The 18037-nt window shown below is 33.3% G+C and overlaps 1 protein-coding gene across 5 annotated transcripts in view; it reads right to left on the bottom strand.

Moving 5' to 3' along the window:
• ABLIM1 (actin binding LIM protein 1) overlaps positions 1 to 18037 on the bottom strand; it is a 389888-nt gene that overhangs the window by 130563 nt on the left and 241288 nt on the right. For all 5 annotated transcript variants that reach the window (XM_074295682.1, XM_074295684.1, XM_074295681.1 and 2 more), the window contains exon 4: positions 8935 to 9044. In XM_074295682.1, coding sequence (XP_074151783.1) covers positions 8935 to 9044 — 110 coding nt within the window. The remainder of the gene's footprint in view (positions 1 to 8934; positions 9045 to 18037) is intronic.

The raw sequence follows: 18037 nt of genomic DNA on the forward strand, positions 1-18037 counted from the left end.
TAGAGAAAAACACTGGATAAAGTCAGAAATCCTGGATTCTAGTACTGGCTCCAGCCTTATATAATTGTGATCTTGGGCAAATCATAGAAATTCAGAATTAGAAGGACCTCAATGGTTCATCTGGCTCAACGCATATCTCCCAAAGAACTCTGTTTACCACACACCTGACAAAAGATCATGAAACATTTTTTGAAAACCTTTAATGAAAGGAAATCTATTTGTCCCAAGGCAGTCCCATTCCTAATTGTTGGGAAAGTATGCTTTGTCTTGAACTTAAATCTGTCTCAGTAATTTTTACACAAGGTACCAAGTTCTGCCTTCTGGGGAAAAGTGATGCTTCAGTCTCCTAACATACTGTATAGTATAGGATGAGGACTTTTTACTCTGGAATTATGAAGGCTGAGATGGGCAACAACCAAAATTTGTAAAACTAGAAATAACATTTGTTGGTGAGAATTCTTTCCTGCTCTTTCCCCATATTGCTGACTTTTTTAGTGCTTGTGGGCCTTTAATTGGAAAGGTGCTTGGGAAAATAGTTTTAATTCCAAATCCTTAAAGGCATCTTATTAGTTGCTGAGGACCTAAGAGACTCAGAAGTAGACTAGGCAAGTCTTCCTGGCTCATACTGAAGGGAATAGGAATTCCTGTCACACTAGAGAAAAGAGGAACTTTTTATGAGGGCTATTCTTTTTGAGTCATTAAAGAGTCTCATAGTTCAAAGAGGTCATCTAAACTAGCTAATTTCTGGACAAAAATTCCTTCTCCAGCATTTCCAACAAATTTTCATTTAGGATCAGCCATCTGGACTTTGAGACTCAAGGCAGACCACCTACCTCCTGCATATTTATTTCAACAATTCCTGAAGTCCTCCCTATGCTGAAATCCAATGAAAAACTATGTCAGTTACTTTTTCCACCTGAGAACTGCAAAAGAAAAAAATCAGCCAGGAAATAGAAAACAGGGGCTTAAAAACAAAATTAGGGTCTATACCTCCCAGTACAACCAAGGGTTCATATAGACTATAGCTTGAAAAAACAAAGTACTTTTTTTATTGAAAAAGCTGTAGGGTGGAGAGCTTGAAAGTATTAGAGTACTGAGGTAATAGTCACCCACAGCCATCATACCAGGATAGACCAGGCCCACGGACTCTGACCTTCCTGACAACTGCCCTGAGACACAGAGAGAGCCCTGAGGATTCAGCTCTAAATATCAAAGATCAAAGAGACTTAATCACAGGATGTGGAAATCAGGGCAAGAACCCAAGGGATTGAGGGCAAGACCCTTGCTAGTCAGTCAACCCATCCAGAAGCTTATTAGGGGACATAGCTTGTTCCTTGCACAAAATCTCAATTCAGAAATGAAACTTAGAGAGATAAATACATGAAATATGAAAACATCAACTAGTATCAAATCTAGAGATCCTTCAAAAGGAGAAAGCAACTCCATAACAAGTGTAAACATAGAGTCAAAGGAAAAAAAATGGATTTTCCATAAGGATTACATAAATTCCTAGAAGAAATGAAGAGAAAAAAAGAAATTTAAAAAAAAAAAACTTAGCAGAAAGAATTGAAAGTAGAATAAATAATTTAGAAGAGATAGTGGTATAACTTACCTAAGAGGTAGAGTCCTTGAAAACAAGAATAGATCAAACAGAAATCAATGACTTCATGAGTCAGCAAGAAATATTAGAACAAAATTAAAAGACTAAAAAACTCAAAGAAGAAAATGTAATATATCTGGTAACAAAAACAACTGACTTAAAAAACTGGTCAAGAAGACAGACTTTAAAGTTATCTGGCTTATTGAAAAACACTGATGTAGTAAAAAAAAGCGTGTATATTATATTTCAAGAAATCATAAATAAAAACTATCTAAATATTAGGACTAGAAGGCAGAATAAATATAGAAAAATGCATAGATCACTTCCTCTAACAAATCTCCAAATAATGACTTCCAAGAATGTCATAGTAAAAATTCAGAATCTCCATGTCAAAAAGAAAATATAAAAATTCAAAATGAAGCAGTTGAAATTGAACTATAATTAGTGGAAATCTTGGAATACAATATTTTGAAAGGCAAAACAACCAAGAATAATTGCAAAACTTGGCATAATCCTATATAAGAATAAATGGACATTTAACACAATGGAAGAATTTTGTAGAATTGATGAAGAAAAGACCAGAGCTGAGTAAGAAGTTTGGAATATAAATACATGAGATTAAAGAAACCTAAAAAAGAAACGAAGAAAATTGATTTCAAAGAATCCTGAGTAGTATGAATTGATGTAAAGGGAAATGTTTGCCATGTTTGCCCTAAGGTGCTGGAAGTTTTCCTCATTGTCTCTTCACATCATGACCATTGCTTCTTCCATGCTTTTACCATGTGACTAGGTCATCTTTTTTTAGATCATGTTTCTATGATGAAATAATTTATTTTTCCTTAGTTCCTTATTTGTTATGTACTACAATTTACTCACACCCCTGTGCCATATATGTGTGTGTGTATACACACACACACACACACACACACACACACACACACACACACATACATTTATACTCTGCTGCATATCATATACAAACTCAATGCCTCTCCCTTCCCTGCTCCCATGCATGTTGTTCATTTTACTGCATGCATAACCATAGTTTGGGCCAGGAATCAACAAACCATGGCATACAAGTCAAGTCCAGCCTACTGTCTGTTTTTATACAGCAGACAAGCTAAAAAAGTTTTGTTTTTTTTTACATTTTAAAATAAAGCTTTAATTTGTTATATATTTAAAAACAAGATGTGAAGGATAGTCATTCTAGATATTGGAAGAATGTAGATAGCGCAATTATAGGTTCTATGATTCCCTGCCTGGGTAGAATTTGATGACAGTGCATTGTACTAAAAAATCCCTGAACTATACTGATTTGCCCAAATCAGGTAACAAGCTCTCAAAAACAAAACAAGATAAATATGCCTTGCCAAATGAGGTTAAAAACAATCATAGGCAGGCATTGAGGGAAGGTAGGAAAAGGGATGGATCTAGAGTCAAATAATTCAGTTTCAAATATCCTCCTTGTATGGCTTTGAGATAATCACTTAATTTTTCTGGGCATTGGCATTTCTCATTTGTATATGAATGTCCTCTAAAATCTCTCCCAACTTTCAAGTTATGACTCTTATCCAAAGAAATGGTCAGGTATTCAGAAATGGATCTAATGGGGCACCAGTATTCTATGCCAATTTCAAGATTAAGGCTCAAAGGGAGTTTGCATACTCTATCAAAGTACTTTCCTTTTGCTTGAATTAACAGATCTGTTTATTAGAAATTTTAATTCTTAAGGTAGGAAGGTGTCAAAAATCTTCTGGAGGAATCCACCACACTATTCAATGAAGTTCCCTTTTCATAGATGTAAGGCTAGAAGAGAACTTGAAAGGTCTTCAGGTATTCAAGTCCAACCCCCTTATTTTCCTGATGAGGTGACACCTAGAGAGGTTAAGTGATTTACTTAATGTCATATGGCTAGTAAGTAGTGAAGGTGGGATTTGAACCTAAGCATTCCTAACTTTATGTCTCTCTCTGCCCAGTAGATCTTGTTGCTTTTTTTCTGGGAGATTGAGGCTTGCCCTGCCAGATAGCAACAAGATCTGCCTTTGCCTACATCATGGATATCCCCAAAGTGTGTGGTCCATTAGCAATTTACACTGGATCAAGAAAGTTAAAAAGTGCTCTACCTTATTGGTAAAAGAGTTGAGAAGACAGAGGACAAGGCTATTAATTTCAGCTACTACCTAAACTGCTTCTCTTGGTTAAACCTTATAACCAGGTCCTCAGAGATCCAATCTATTTGTAATGGTTAAATCAATGCTGAGGGTTATATGGGCAGGACGCTATTTCTTCTTTGGGAAAATGTGAGTAGAGTCTAAATCAAGACCTAAACAACTTAAAATAAAAACCAGTCTAGGTAGGATCTTGGTTTCCTATAGACTGATGAAACCCAAGATAATTTGAGATGAAGTAGATATCTAGAGGCAGCAATAAGATAGTTAAAACCAAAACGATCAATGAGGATTCACAGATAATTTACAGGGAATGTCTACAAAGTTATTATCTGTCAGCCCACCTTTTGAAAGCTTCAGTCCTTTGTGATGACAGAGAAGAGAAGACTATAGAAGACATGATAGCTCTCTTCAGATTTATTAAGAATTGTCAGGTAGAAAAGGGATTATAGTAGTTGTTTGTCCCTAAAGGGCAGAAATGGGAATAATGGAATTATAATAGACAAGCAATTTCTGACTTTTGAGATCAAAGTATAAGGCATCAACTCTCGATAGTAATTAAATTCTAACAATGGTGGACTTAGAAGTCTTTGGAAATTTTATATTTGGGGTCATGAAAAGTTTAACAGGACTGAACAACAACAAACCCTATCCCCATCCTGATGGCTTTAAGTGAGATTTCAGTTTACCATGTACATATGTCTATTCTTTTTCTCTTTGTACTCCTGGGGATGTATGTTATCTGTCTGTAGGGAATTAATAATGGTAACAATAATATTTTATAGGAAATTTTAAGGTTTGCTTTACAAATATCTCATTTTATCTTGACATACCCAGTTATATTCATTTTGTAGATGGGGAAACTGAAGCATATAGAAATTAAATGACTTGCTCAGTCACAAAGCTGTATAAGTGCCTGAGGCTGGATGTGAATTCAAATCTTCCTGAATTAAGGTCCAGCACTTCATCCACGGGACTAACTTAACTGTTCTAATATGGAATGCTACATATTTCCTAGAACTTTTCATTAAATTAAAAAATCTATTTGTTTAAAATCCATTACTCTGGAGCTTCAACGATGTATAAAATATGGTTACTATCATCCTTAAAGAAATTTGAGTCTCACTGAGAAGATAAGTCATAAGACAGGAAGGGTAGCAATGTAAGGCTATAGAAATGACTTTGGTGGTGAATGCAAAAAGGAATGTTCAAACATATGACCATCATTAACCTCATCAAAAGTTTTACTGGGACAAGAAAAGCACAAGAGTAAAACAGAATTATTCTCCAGAAATAATCCTGGAGAACTACCTCACGATTTTCCCACTTCAGAAACCAGAATGAAGATCTTTATATATAACAATTTAAATTTCTTCACAGCAGAAAATGTTTCCTGACACCTATAAGAGTTCCTATTGCACTGCTGAATTGTTCCTATTGAACAACTATGCTATAAACTATCAATAGTGGAGATGGAGGAAGGTCATTTCCTGATTATTCCCACAACGATGGGCTTGAATATATGTGTGAGTCTTCAACATGTCGATAAACTGAGCTCACACTGAATTAGCCACTGGTCACTCATAATTATAATGGGGAAAACATAGTAGACCAGAGGCCTATAATTGTTGAAAAAGACCAAAAGAAGCTGAATGGCATAAAAAAATGGCAATTTTAGCACAATGTCCTCCAGTCCCAGAATGCATCACACCAAAATTACCAGTAAAATGTCCTTAACATAAATGAGAATACAATCACTCTCCATATTACCTGCAAAGTACTTGGAGAAGTGAAGAAAATTAAGCTTTAGGGGATTGTGTTCATTACTGAAACAAGCTGGTCAGTCTGTCACTGCATATCCCAAGAAAGAGGAAAAAAAATAATGATAATAATACTGTATATTCCCATAGTGCTTTATACTTTACACAATACCTTTCTGACTTTTAATTAAAAGTATTCTTATTTCAATCTATGTCCCTTAAGCAAATCATTTCTGGAGCTGAGATAAGTATCAATTAAGGAGAAAAAGTAATGGTATGAATCTATAAAATAGCCAATGAATTAAAAGAAAAGACCTTTTACTCCTGATTCAACTAAGGTTATATTACACTAAACTCATAACAGCATTTTGTAATTGAGGAATAGGAACTTTTTTATTCTGCCCCCTGATTTTGATGAATATATCTAATAATCTAAATTGTTCAAGTGTAGAGACAAGAGAAGCCTATTACACGACACCCATATAATTGTATGGAAATGTTTCATCTTTATTCAGTCAATCTCAAGGACAAATAGGTTTTTTTTTTTTTTCTTACTGAATTCATTAATTAATTTATATTTCAGCACGACACTCACCCCTCACATTCCTTCTCTCAGCTTGTCCTTTTCTTCTCTCTTCTCTCCTTCCTTTCTTCCTCCCCTTCACTCCCACCCATGTACATGAGATTCTATTTGATTACAATGTAATTTTAGGAAACTAAATGAAATAGGTTCTTGGGAGAAAATGTCTTTTTCCTTTTTGTTTCTCTCTTTTTAAAAAATAGAATCCAATAAAAAGAAAGAGAAAAAAAGTTATTAAATAACTGATGATTTATTGAACTCACTGAACATTATCAAAGTAGAATGAAATTGTTTCACACTAAATTAAATCACTAGTCCCAATAATAAATCTTTGTCCAATCCAAAAACAACCACTATTTTAAATAGGAATTCAAATGTGTTCATAAGGATTTAAAAAAAAAAAACCAACTCTACCCCACTCCAAAGACAGACATTTGGCATGTCTTTCTTTATGCTCTGAGTTTCATAAATGTGTTGGAAATACTGGGCTCCTCTTTATTTTGCACTCTCACAGAATGTGCCAGTTTGAATATTATGTTTTTATCTACAAAAGAAAAAACCCAACAACCTATATACACATACACAGTCAGCTAGGCATTACAATGGACAGAGTGTCTGAAGTAAAAAAAAGATTCATCTTCCTGAGTCCATCTCTGGTCTCAGAAACTTATTAACTGTGTGATACTGGGTAAGTCACTTAGCCCTGTTTGCCTCAGTTCCTCTTCTGTAAAATGAGCTGGAGAAGTGCATGATAAACCACTCTAATAACTTTTCCAAGAAAGACACCCAAAACTAAAATAACTAAACAATAAAAATACATGCACAAGGACAAGGCTATTTGAGTAGCAGGTTCATTTGCAAAAACACTTCTCCCTCCTCCCATGATTTCCTAACTTACATCATTTAAATCACACACTGATAGAAAAGACAAATTTAATGCCAAAAATGTTTAGTTGATTGTTTGCTTGAATCTCAAGAGAATTTAGGTTGTGTCTGTCTCTATATTTGTGTTTAAATTTTATGGGTTCAGCATCTAGGAAATACATATTTGGATTATGTAGATAGGCAGGCTCAAGAATTGTTTTTTTTTTTTAAATCTTAATGATATTTAAGTCATGTGATCCTTGCAAGGACTGAATGGAATTATTTCCTAAAGCAGCCAACTACCAATCCCCATATAATAAACATAAACTTTTTTTAAAAAAGCATTTAAAAATACTTTTCCTCCTTTAGAGACTATAGAATTCTTCCAAAGGTCAATTTGCCTTAAAGGTACATATCCAGAAAAAAACATTATTAATCTATCCAATAGTGTAAGGATGATAATAAGGGTGATAATCTGTTGTTTTTTTTCTTTTGGAAGGAGGGAGGGAAGGGTAAGAAAGATAGAAACCTAAGATGGAACTCCTGCCTGTTGGGCTAGGGCTATGGTCAGCTTGGGTACAAACAAGTAAACACAGGCCTCTTTTAGTCAATAGTATTTAACATTCTCTATCCAATATACTTTTTTAGGATTTAATTTTAATTTATTTTATTATTTTTAATTTAATTTAATTTTTAAAATGTCATTATAATTTTAATTTAGGAGTTAATTCCTAAGGGTCAAAAATAATTATTTTGAACAGCTCTCTTCTTAACTCTTAAACTATTTACCACCTCCTACTTTGCTTTGTATTTTTTTGTGTAGAGGTCTTATTTTCCCTTTGAAGTCATAAGTTCTTTCAAATTAAGAATTTCTAGTATATAGTATAATATTATATACATACACTCACCTAAAGTTTGAGGAACAAGTTGACCTTATATTCTCACCCTCCCCTCCTCTTTTTCCAATCCTCCATAAGAGAAAATAGCTTGTAAATGTTGCTTCGGTTAAACTATTTTAATTTTTAACAAGTAACAAAATATTTCCTTTAATCCAATAGAAGAACTGGAAATCACTTTGTGTCTATTAATCAAAACCACAGAAAATTTTTTTGTCACCAAAGCAGCTTATTACATACTTTTAAACTGAGACTTTTAGGACTGAAATGATTTACTTGAAGCTTTGCAAAAGATTGGAAAGAACTATATAAGAGAGTAGTCAGCTTCCATTTTATTTTCTAATTCCACATGTGATAACCTCATGAAGGAGCAGAGACAAGACTCGGCTCTAAGCTTCTTATTTGTAATTAAACATATAGGGCTATAACATCAGCAGGATGCCAACTCACTCTTGCAAATTTTATCTAAAAAAAGGAAGAGACAATATACCTATTCTTTTCACTTAGATGAAACTAGTTTAGCTTGAATGTCCAAGGCTCAAGAAATGGTCTTTTTGTGGGTGACAAATAAAAACTCTCTAACTCAGTAAAAACTGAATAGATTGAGCATAACTTTCCAAATTTATCCAAGTTCACATTTTGGTTGCTATGGCAATCACTCCTGCTTTCTCAGTAGTTGTATCCAGCACTCTCATAGCTAAACCTCAAAAATCCAAAACTGTGGTGCTTTTCTAAGGAGAACTTAATAATTCTCTTATCCTTACATCATAATAGTTCAGTCTATCTCCTTTTTAATTTGTTGCTCTGAAAATAAATATTTTTCACAGAAAGTATTTTAATGCACAAAAAGCCTTCAACAAGTTAACATTTTACAACTAGGTTGGTAGATAGAAAAATTTTGGTCATCACCAAAATAGTTTCTCAAAAGTAAATTAATTGCCAGTCTTTTTACAGCTAATGAGTCCTGTATCAATGCCCTTTCAATAACAAAAATATAAGCCAACTTTGTGGAAAATAATATGAATTCATGGAGAACAAGACTAGACAGAAGTATGAGGATACTTACTGCTGGAGCTTGAGACCTCTTTATGGCTGGAAGACATTGGCTGAGCACAGAGCTGACAAAGACAGTCCCTTCCATTGAAGGTAACGCGGTCTCCAGGTGGAAATGGGCGTCTGGAAACAGAAAGACATTGTAGTCAAGGTTATTCCACAGATTCAAGTCTTTCCTCTTATTCGTTCAGTTTGCTGCCCTCTGGGGCAAAATAATATCTTAGAGGAACACCAGCCAAAATGCTTGAAATGCAGTCTTGATCAAGCCAGCCAATTGGAATAAATCCAATTACTAAATGCACCTCGTTTAGGAGAGAAAAGAGGTTATAGAAGCTTATACTTTCATTTCAAAAAAGACTATCTAAATAGTAAAATCGAGAAAATATTACTTCCTCTTCATATTTTGAATGATATCTCAATGTTTCTCTGAACAACATGTGACAGGAAATTTTCAACTGATAGGTCTTTCAAGAATAAGGGATTTTGAATACCATGAATTCTTGCTAAATACTTTAGGCCTCTCCCCAAGAGAGATGCTAGAAATTTAGGCATTAAAGTCTTTAGAGAACTAGAACATCATTAGAAAATTAGAGATTAGTAAACTCCTTAATTGGAGCAGGAGCTATCTCAGATGCCAGATAGTGTCAAAAAATATTTTCATGGTGTCTGGGATGTTATTTGTTTAAAAATGGAGCACAAAGAATCAGAGCCACTTTTAACAGATGATATTTATTCAGTAAATTAGATTCTTTCCAAAAGACAAATGTTGAAGGGTATCACTGAAATTTCATTTTTCAGAATGGGTTCATGATTTAGACATTAAGGGTGACATTATAAGCAAATCAAGAGAACAAAAAAGACAGTCTACCTCTTAGATCTTCAGAGAAGGAAGGAGTTTATAGCCAAAGAAAAACTAGAGAATATTATGAAATGCAAAATGGATAATTTTGATTATATTAAATTAAAAAGTTTTTGTACAAACAAAATCAATGAAGAAAAGTTTAGAAGGGAAGCAGAAAATGAGGGAAAATTTTTTTTAAATATCCAAGGGTTCTGATAAAGGCCTTATTTCTAAAATATATATAGAATTGACACATATTTATAAGAATACAAGCCATTCTCCAATTAATAAATGGTCAAAGGATATGAACATACAATTTTCAGATGAAATTAAAGCCATTTTAATCATACAAAAATGATCTAAATCGCTGATGATTACAGAAATGAAAATTAAGATAATTCTAAGGTACTACTACATATCTCTCAGATTGGCTAAGATGACAGGAAAAGACAATTATAAATGTTGGAGAGGATGTGAGAAAACTAAGACACTAATTGATCCAATCTTTCTGAAGAGCTTATGCCCAAAGAGCTATCAAACTGTGCATACCCTTTGATCCAGCAGTGTCTCTACTGAGTCTGTATCTGAAAGAGATCTTTAAAAAAGGGAAAAGAACCCATATGTGCAAAATATTTGGGGCAGCCCTTTTGTATGGCAATAAATTGGAAACTGAATGGATGTTCATTAGTTGGAGAATGGCTGAATAAGTTATGATATATGAATATAATGAAATATTATTGTTCTATAAGAAATGATCAGCAGTTTGATTTCAGAAAGACCTGGAGAGACTTACATGAAATAATGCAAAGTTAAGTGAGTGGAGCCATGAGAACACAGTACACAGCAACAATAAGATTATGTAATGATCAACTGCTAGACATGGCTCTTTTCAACAATGAGGTGATTCAGGCCAAATCCAAAAGAGTCATCTACATTCAGAAAAAGGATTATGAAGGCTGAATATAGACCACAACATACTATTTTCACTTTTTTGTTGTCTTTTTGTTTGCTTTTTTCCCTCTCTTTTTTCCACTTTTTGATCTGATTTTTCTTGTGCAACATGATAAGTGAGGAAATATATATAAAAATACTAAAAGTTAATTCCAGAAATATTCTATTAATACTCTATCAGGCAATATTGAAATTAATTACTTTGTCCATTTCTAATGATGATGATAATGATAATGATGAGGATGAGGATGATTTTGCTAGTTGGATTTTGTAGTTATGTATTTCAAAACTTCAGTTGAACTAGGCTAGTAGCATATAAATGAATGAAGTATTTATTAATTGCATACTATGCAAAGTATTGTGCTAAGTGCTAGGGATACAAATATAAGACATTCTCTACTCTCAAGGAGTTGACATTCTAATAAATGCCTGTAGTCCTTAAAAAATTTTTCAATTTTACCAATATTCAAAGCTGCAATTTATTTTGTAAATTTTCAATCTCATGTCAGTTGTCTGATGTATTTCTTTTTTTTATTTTTTAAATTATAGCTTTTTATATACAAAACATGTACATGGGCAATTTTTCAACATTGACTCTTGCAAAAACTTCTGTTTCAACTTTTCCCCTCCTTCCCTCCACCCCTTCCCTAGATGGCAGGTAGTCCCATACATGTTATATATGTTAAAGTATATGTTAAATACAATATATGTATACATATTTATACAGTTATCTTGTTGCACAAAAAAGATCAGATTTAGAAAGAAGGTAAAAATAAACAGAGAAGAAAAAACAAAAATGCAAGCAAACAATAACAGAAAGAGTGGAAATGTTATGTTTGTGGTCCATATTCATTTCCCAGTGTTCTTTCTCTGGGTGTAGCTGGTTCTGTTTATTACAGATCAATGGGAATTGCTTTGGATCCTCTCATTGTTGAAGAGAGCCATGTCCATCAGAATTGATGGAATTGTTATTGAAATGTATAATGATCTCCTGGTTCTGCTCATTTCATTTAGCATCAGTACATGTCAGTCTCTCCAAACCACTATGTATTCATCTTGCTGGTCATTTTTTATAGAGCAATAATATTCCATAACATTCATATACCACAATTTATTCAGCCATTCTCCAATTGGTGGACATCCCTTCACTTTCCAGTTTCTAGCCACTATGTAAAGGGCTATCACAAACATTTTTACACATATGGGTTGCTTTCCCTTCTTTAATATCTCTTTGGGATATAAGCCCAGTAGTAACATTTCTGGATTAAAGGGTATGCACAGTTTGATAACTTTTTGAGTATAGATCCAAATTGATCTCCAGAATGTTGGATCCATTCACAACTCCTCTCTCCTAATCTTCAATTCAATGGCACTCTATATACTATTTTTATAGTTATTAAACAAATATTCCTTTCTCTGTCTGATTATTTATTTCTAAATTGCACTTGGCCAATTTACCAACAGAATTCTTTAACACAAACTTCTTTTTGTTTTAAATAATAGCTTTTTATTTTCAAAATATATACAAAGATATTTTTCAACATTCACCCTCGCAAAACTTTGTGTTCCAAATTTTTATTCCTCACTTCCCTTACCCTCTCTTCCTAGACAGCAACTAATTCAATATATAACATGAATTTCTTTTTTTTTTAATTTTTTATTATATATATATATTTTTTTATAATATTATCCCTTGTATTCATTTTTCCAAATTATCCCCCTCTCCTTCTATTCCCTCCCCCCGATGACAGGCAATCCCATACATTTTACATGTGTTACAATATAGTCTAGGTATAATACATGTGTGTGAATATCATTTTCTTGTTGCACAATAAACATTAGAATCCAAAGGTACATGCAACCTGGGCAGACAGATATTAGTGCTAACAATTTACATTCACTTCCCAGTGTTTCTTCTCTGGGTGTAGCTACCTCTGTCCATCATTGATCAACTGGAAGTGAGTTGGATCTTCTTTATGTTGAAGATTTCCACTTCCATCAGAATACATCCTCATACAGTATTGTTGTTGAAGTGTACAGTGATCTTCTGGTTCTGCTCATTTCACTCAGCATCAGTTGATTTAAGTCTCTCCAGGCCTCTCTGTATTCCTCCTGCTGGTCATTTCTTACAGAGCAATAATATTCCATAACCTTCATATAGCACAATTTACCCAACCATTCTCCAACTGATGAACATCTATTCATCTTCAAGTTTCTAGCTACAACAAAAAGAGCTGCCACAAACATTTTGGCACATATATGTCTCTTTCCGCTCTTTAGTATTTCTTTGGGATATAATCCCAGTAGTAGCGCTGCTGGGTCAAAGGGTATGCACAGTTTGATAACTTTTTGGGCATAATTCCAGATTGCTCTCCAGAATGGCTGGATTCTTTCGCAACTCCACCAGCAATGTATTAGTGTCCCAGTTTCCCCACATCCCCTCCAACATTCATCATTATTTGTTCCTGTCATCTTAGCCAATCTGACAGGTGTGTAGTGGTATCTCAGAGTGGTCTTAATTTGCATTTCTCTGATCAGTAGTGATTTGGAACACTCTTTCATGTGAGTGGATATAGTTTCAATTTCTTCCTCTGAGAATTGTCTGTTCATATCCTCTGACCATTTATCAATTGGAGAATGGTTCGGTTTCTTATAAATTAGGGTCAGTTCTCTATATATTTTGGAAATGAGACCTTTGTCAGAACCTTTGTTTTTAAAAATATTTTCCCAATTTGTTACTTCCCTTCTAATCTTGTTTGCATTCGTATTGTTTGTACAGAAACTTTTTAGTTTGATGTAATCAAAATCTTCTTTTTTGTGATCAATAATGATCTCTAGTTCTCCTCTGGTCATAAATTCCTTCCTCCTCCACAAGTCTGAGAGGTAGATTATCCTCTGTTCCTCTAATCTATTTATTATCTCCCTCTTTATGCCTAAATCATGGATCCATTTTGATCTTATCTTGGTATATGGTGTTAAGTGTGGATCCATATCTAATTTCGGCCATACTAATTTCCAGTTTTCCCAACAGTTTTTTCCAAATAATGAATTTTTATTCCTAATGTTGGAATCTTTGGCTTTGTCAAAGATTAGGTTGCTATAGATGTACCCTTTTTTGTCCTTTGTATCTAATCTGTTCCACTGATCTACCGGTCTATTTCTTAGCCAATACCAAATGGTTTTGGTGACTGCTGCTATATAATATAGATTTAGATCAGGTACACTTAGACCACCTTCCTCTGAGTTTTTTTTTCATTAGTTCCCTTGCAATTCTCGACCTTTTATTCTTCCATATGAATTTTGTTGTTATTTTTTCTAGGTCATTGAAATAGTTTCTTGGGAGTCTGATTGGTATAGCACTAAATAAATAGATTAGTTTGGGGAGTATTGTCATCTTTATTATATTCGCTCGGCCTATCCAAGAGCATTGAATGTCTTTCCAATTATTTAAATCTGATTTTATTTTTGTGGCAAGTGTTTTGTAATTTTTCTCATATAATTCCTGACTTTTCTTTGGTAGATGGATTCTAAATATTTTATACTCTCAACATTTGTTTGGAATGGAATTTCTTTTTGTATCTCTTGCTGTTGCATTTTGTTAGTGATATATAAAAATGCCGAGGATTTATGTGGATTTATTTTGTATCCTGCCACTTTGCTGAAATTTTGAATTATATCTAGTAGCTTTTTAGCAGAGTCTTTGGGGTTCTCTAAGTATACCATCATGTCATCTGCAAAAAGTGATAGTTTAATTTCCTCATTTCCTACTCTAATTCCTTGAATCTCTTTCTCGGCTCTTATTGCCGAGGCTAGCATAACATGAATTTCTAAAGGCAATATTCTCTGTGTGATATTGTTATGTAGCAAAGTTCTAAAACCTAAAACACACACATCAGCACAAGTCTTAAAACAAACTACAATTAAACCAACAAATAGCCTGAATTCTTATCATTAAGATACTTATATCCCAAGTATCCCAAGTAAATACTTATGTCCCAAAAAGATCTTTAAAAAGGGAAAGGGACCTACATGTGCAAAAATGTCTGTAATAGCCCTTTTTGCAATGGCAAGAAACTGGAAAGTGAGTAGATGCCCATCAGTTGGAGAATGGCTAAATAAGTTATGGTACACGAATGCTATGGAATATTATTGTTCTATAAGAAACAATCAGGAGGATGATTTTAGAGAGGCCTGGAGAGAGTTACATGAACTGATGCTAGGTGAATTGAGCAGAACCAGGATTTCATTGTACCCAGCAATAGCAAGATTAAATGATGACCAATTTATTAAATGATGATCAATTCTGATGGATGTGGCTCTTCTCAACAATGAGATGATTCAGGCCAGTTTCAAAGACCTTGTGATAATGAGAGCCATCTACACCCAGAGAAAGGACTGTGGGAACTGAGAGTGGGTTGTTTCCTTGAATTTTATTTTTTCTCATTTTTTTCCTTTTTTATCTGATTCTTCTTATGCAGCAAGGTAATTATATAAATATGTATGCCTGTATTGGATTTACACTTTTTTTTACCATGTTTAACATATATTGGATTACCTGCCATCTAGAAAAGGGGGTGGGAGTAAGGGGGGAAATTGGAACAAGGTTTTGCAAGGTTCAGTGGTGAAAAATTATCATTGCATATGTTTTATAAATAAAAAGCTTCAATAAAAATTTTTTAAAAGATAACTATTTACTTTTATAAATGTTATTTTATCTTCCAGTTGCTTCTGGTTTTAATCTCTGTTAAAGCATGATAGTTGCTGATTTTTATCAATATTTGTATATATATATTATTTATATAGCTATCTGTAACCAAGAAGTAAATTTGGAGTAGTAAAATTACTCTTATGTTTGATTACTATAACGCCTATGTGCATTGAGGAAAATTTCAAAGCAACTATCAAATCAAAGGTAGCTCAAGCTTCAGACAAGTTTTTACTAATGTTGGTTCATCACAACAGAATAGACATTAAAATAAGTAAAAACCCCATTCTGTCTAATCTTTGTACTAGACAAACATAGAATGAATTTTGTCTGGAAGGAAGTCTAATGATACCTATAGGAAGAACATCTAGGAGCTAAAGAATCATTCTCTTTAATACCTTACCCCTATCTCCTTTCAATTAATACTTATAATGAAGAATATAGGCTCAATATATTCCTGCCCCACTCAAACCCAAATTTTTAGATTCTAAGTCTATACATGTCTCTGTTATATTTACAAATAAAGTCAAAGGATTTTAATTATGTTCTGTGGAAAACCAATGAAAGTAAAGTGGAATTTAGTTCTTGAGATGTAGAGAATTCTCTTGATTAACTTAATAAAATGGAATTTCAAAAAGTCTATCTTATAAAACAATAGGGATATAATTAATTCTTCAACCAAAAATATTTATTAAACATCTACTATGAGCTAGGTTCTGAGGATGCAAATAAGAGTGAAACAATTGTTACTCCCAAGGATCTCATGTTCTAAAAGAGATATCAGAGGTCATCTTGCCCAAACCAATAGCTTTTTAGATATAAGAAACTGAGTTCATAAAGTCCTAGTTTGATGCTTCATCTTTGTGCAGAGGTAACTATAAGTTCCTGGGGGATATGGTGGCAGAACATGAATTCTGGAGGTTCTATTAAGTTGGAAAAGTATTAGAAGGTTTCAGTAAGATATTAAGTCTACGTCTATGTACTAATCTAGTAAAGTCTGCAAAGGTTCATTACTGCAGTTGGCTACAAGTTACAAAAATCTTTCATTATGAAAACTTAGGAAATAAAGACATTTTATGTTTTTAAAAATCCTTTTGGTCTATGTAACCTGTGTGTACTTCTGGACTGATAGTGGTGTGAATTATAGAGGGATAAGAAAGTGTTAAGAATTGCATAACTTTTAGATAATCAATGAACAATTCAACTGCTAGTATTGAAAGTTAAGTTTTTTCAATGACTATAGCTTTGGAAGAATTAAACTATATTAATATTGAAATTTTAAAGTATAAACAAATCCAGAAGATAAAATGAAGTTTTAATTAAATAGTAAGGATCACAGTTTCTTTTTTTTTTTAATAGAGGTTAAGAAAGGATTTGGAAGAATTGGCTCCCAATTCAATAAGAAACATCATTTCATTGTGCCGATGATCATTTTGTTTTACAATGTTTACAATGAATACAAACAAAAGCTCATAATGAAAATAACTAACTTGTGTTAATAGCTATTATAAATGTTGAAAAAGTAAAGAAATTTTGTGAAGAATTCTTCATGATTTACCAAACTAAATTCATGTATACATTGACAGTGACTTTTAAAAAATCAGTTTTTATTAATGTCTTTTGCTTTGTGTCATCATAATAAACCACAACAGGCATAAAATAGGGACATATGTATTCACCAAAAGTATTCCTCACTATCATATAGGATGTCTTATATTCAAAGGGATCTGTAATTTTATCGACTTGTATGGCCCCTTCATCAACACAGACTACAAATCATCCATGCTTGCCTAGCTTACGTGACTCTTGTCCATATACTCCCATAAATCTGCTACAGTGAGAAGAACTTCCTCATTTTCTTCTGACATCTAGATAACATTAGAGGAAGACTCTAAGTACTAAAGGTAAACTTTTATTTGGCATCCCTCATCCTTGCAATGTGATCAACCTATTATCTATTATACATTTTCTTGATGACATCTTTTACTCTTCTTCCTCTTATGGTTCCTTTTTGCTCATATCTTGTAGTTTGCTGAAATCTCTATGGGATATTCAATTTAAAATCTTTAGAGATCTTGTATTCATTTTCTCACAGATATAGAATACCATCACTAAAATATTAGCATGAAAAAGACTGGTTTTTGTTTTGAGGAAATGTTTGAAGTCTTTAACAGTGGTTTACAATTTCCTAAAGGCATCGCAATCTGCTTTTCTCCTTCCTGTTAAATTTTGATCCCTACTTGCTCATTTGTACTCTTTCCCAGATATAGCCAACTGATGGACAAACTCCATAAACTGTCCACACAACTGGCTGTCATACTCTATACAGGAGGCAGTTTTTATCCATTTAGTTTACTCTGTATGGATGGTCCGATGTTCTGAATGGCTGCATATCTCTTCTAGAAAGTTACACAAGGTTCTGGAGCTTGAAGCAAATAGCACAAAACACACACATACACACATATGTATTCATAAAATTAGCACACACCAGAATTAGGATTTGATATCACTTCTTGCTAACATCAAAGCTGGCTATTTGTTCACTGTTTTATATATATTCTTCCCATAAATGAAATGTATAAACAAAAAGAGGATAGATGATCACAGTAAGATGGATGG

Source organism: Sminthopsis crassicaudata, chromosome 2 (assembly GCF_048593235.1).
Source record: "Sminthopsis crassicaudata isolate SCR6 chromosome 2, ASM4859323v1, whole genome shotgun sequence".
Taxonomy (NCBI): domain Eukaryota; kingdom Metazoa; phylum Chordata; class Mammalia; order Dasyuromorphia; family Dasyuridae; genus Sminthopsis; species Sminthopsis crassicaudata.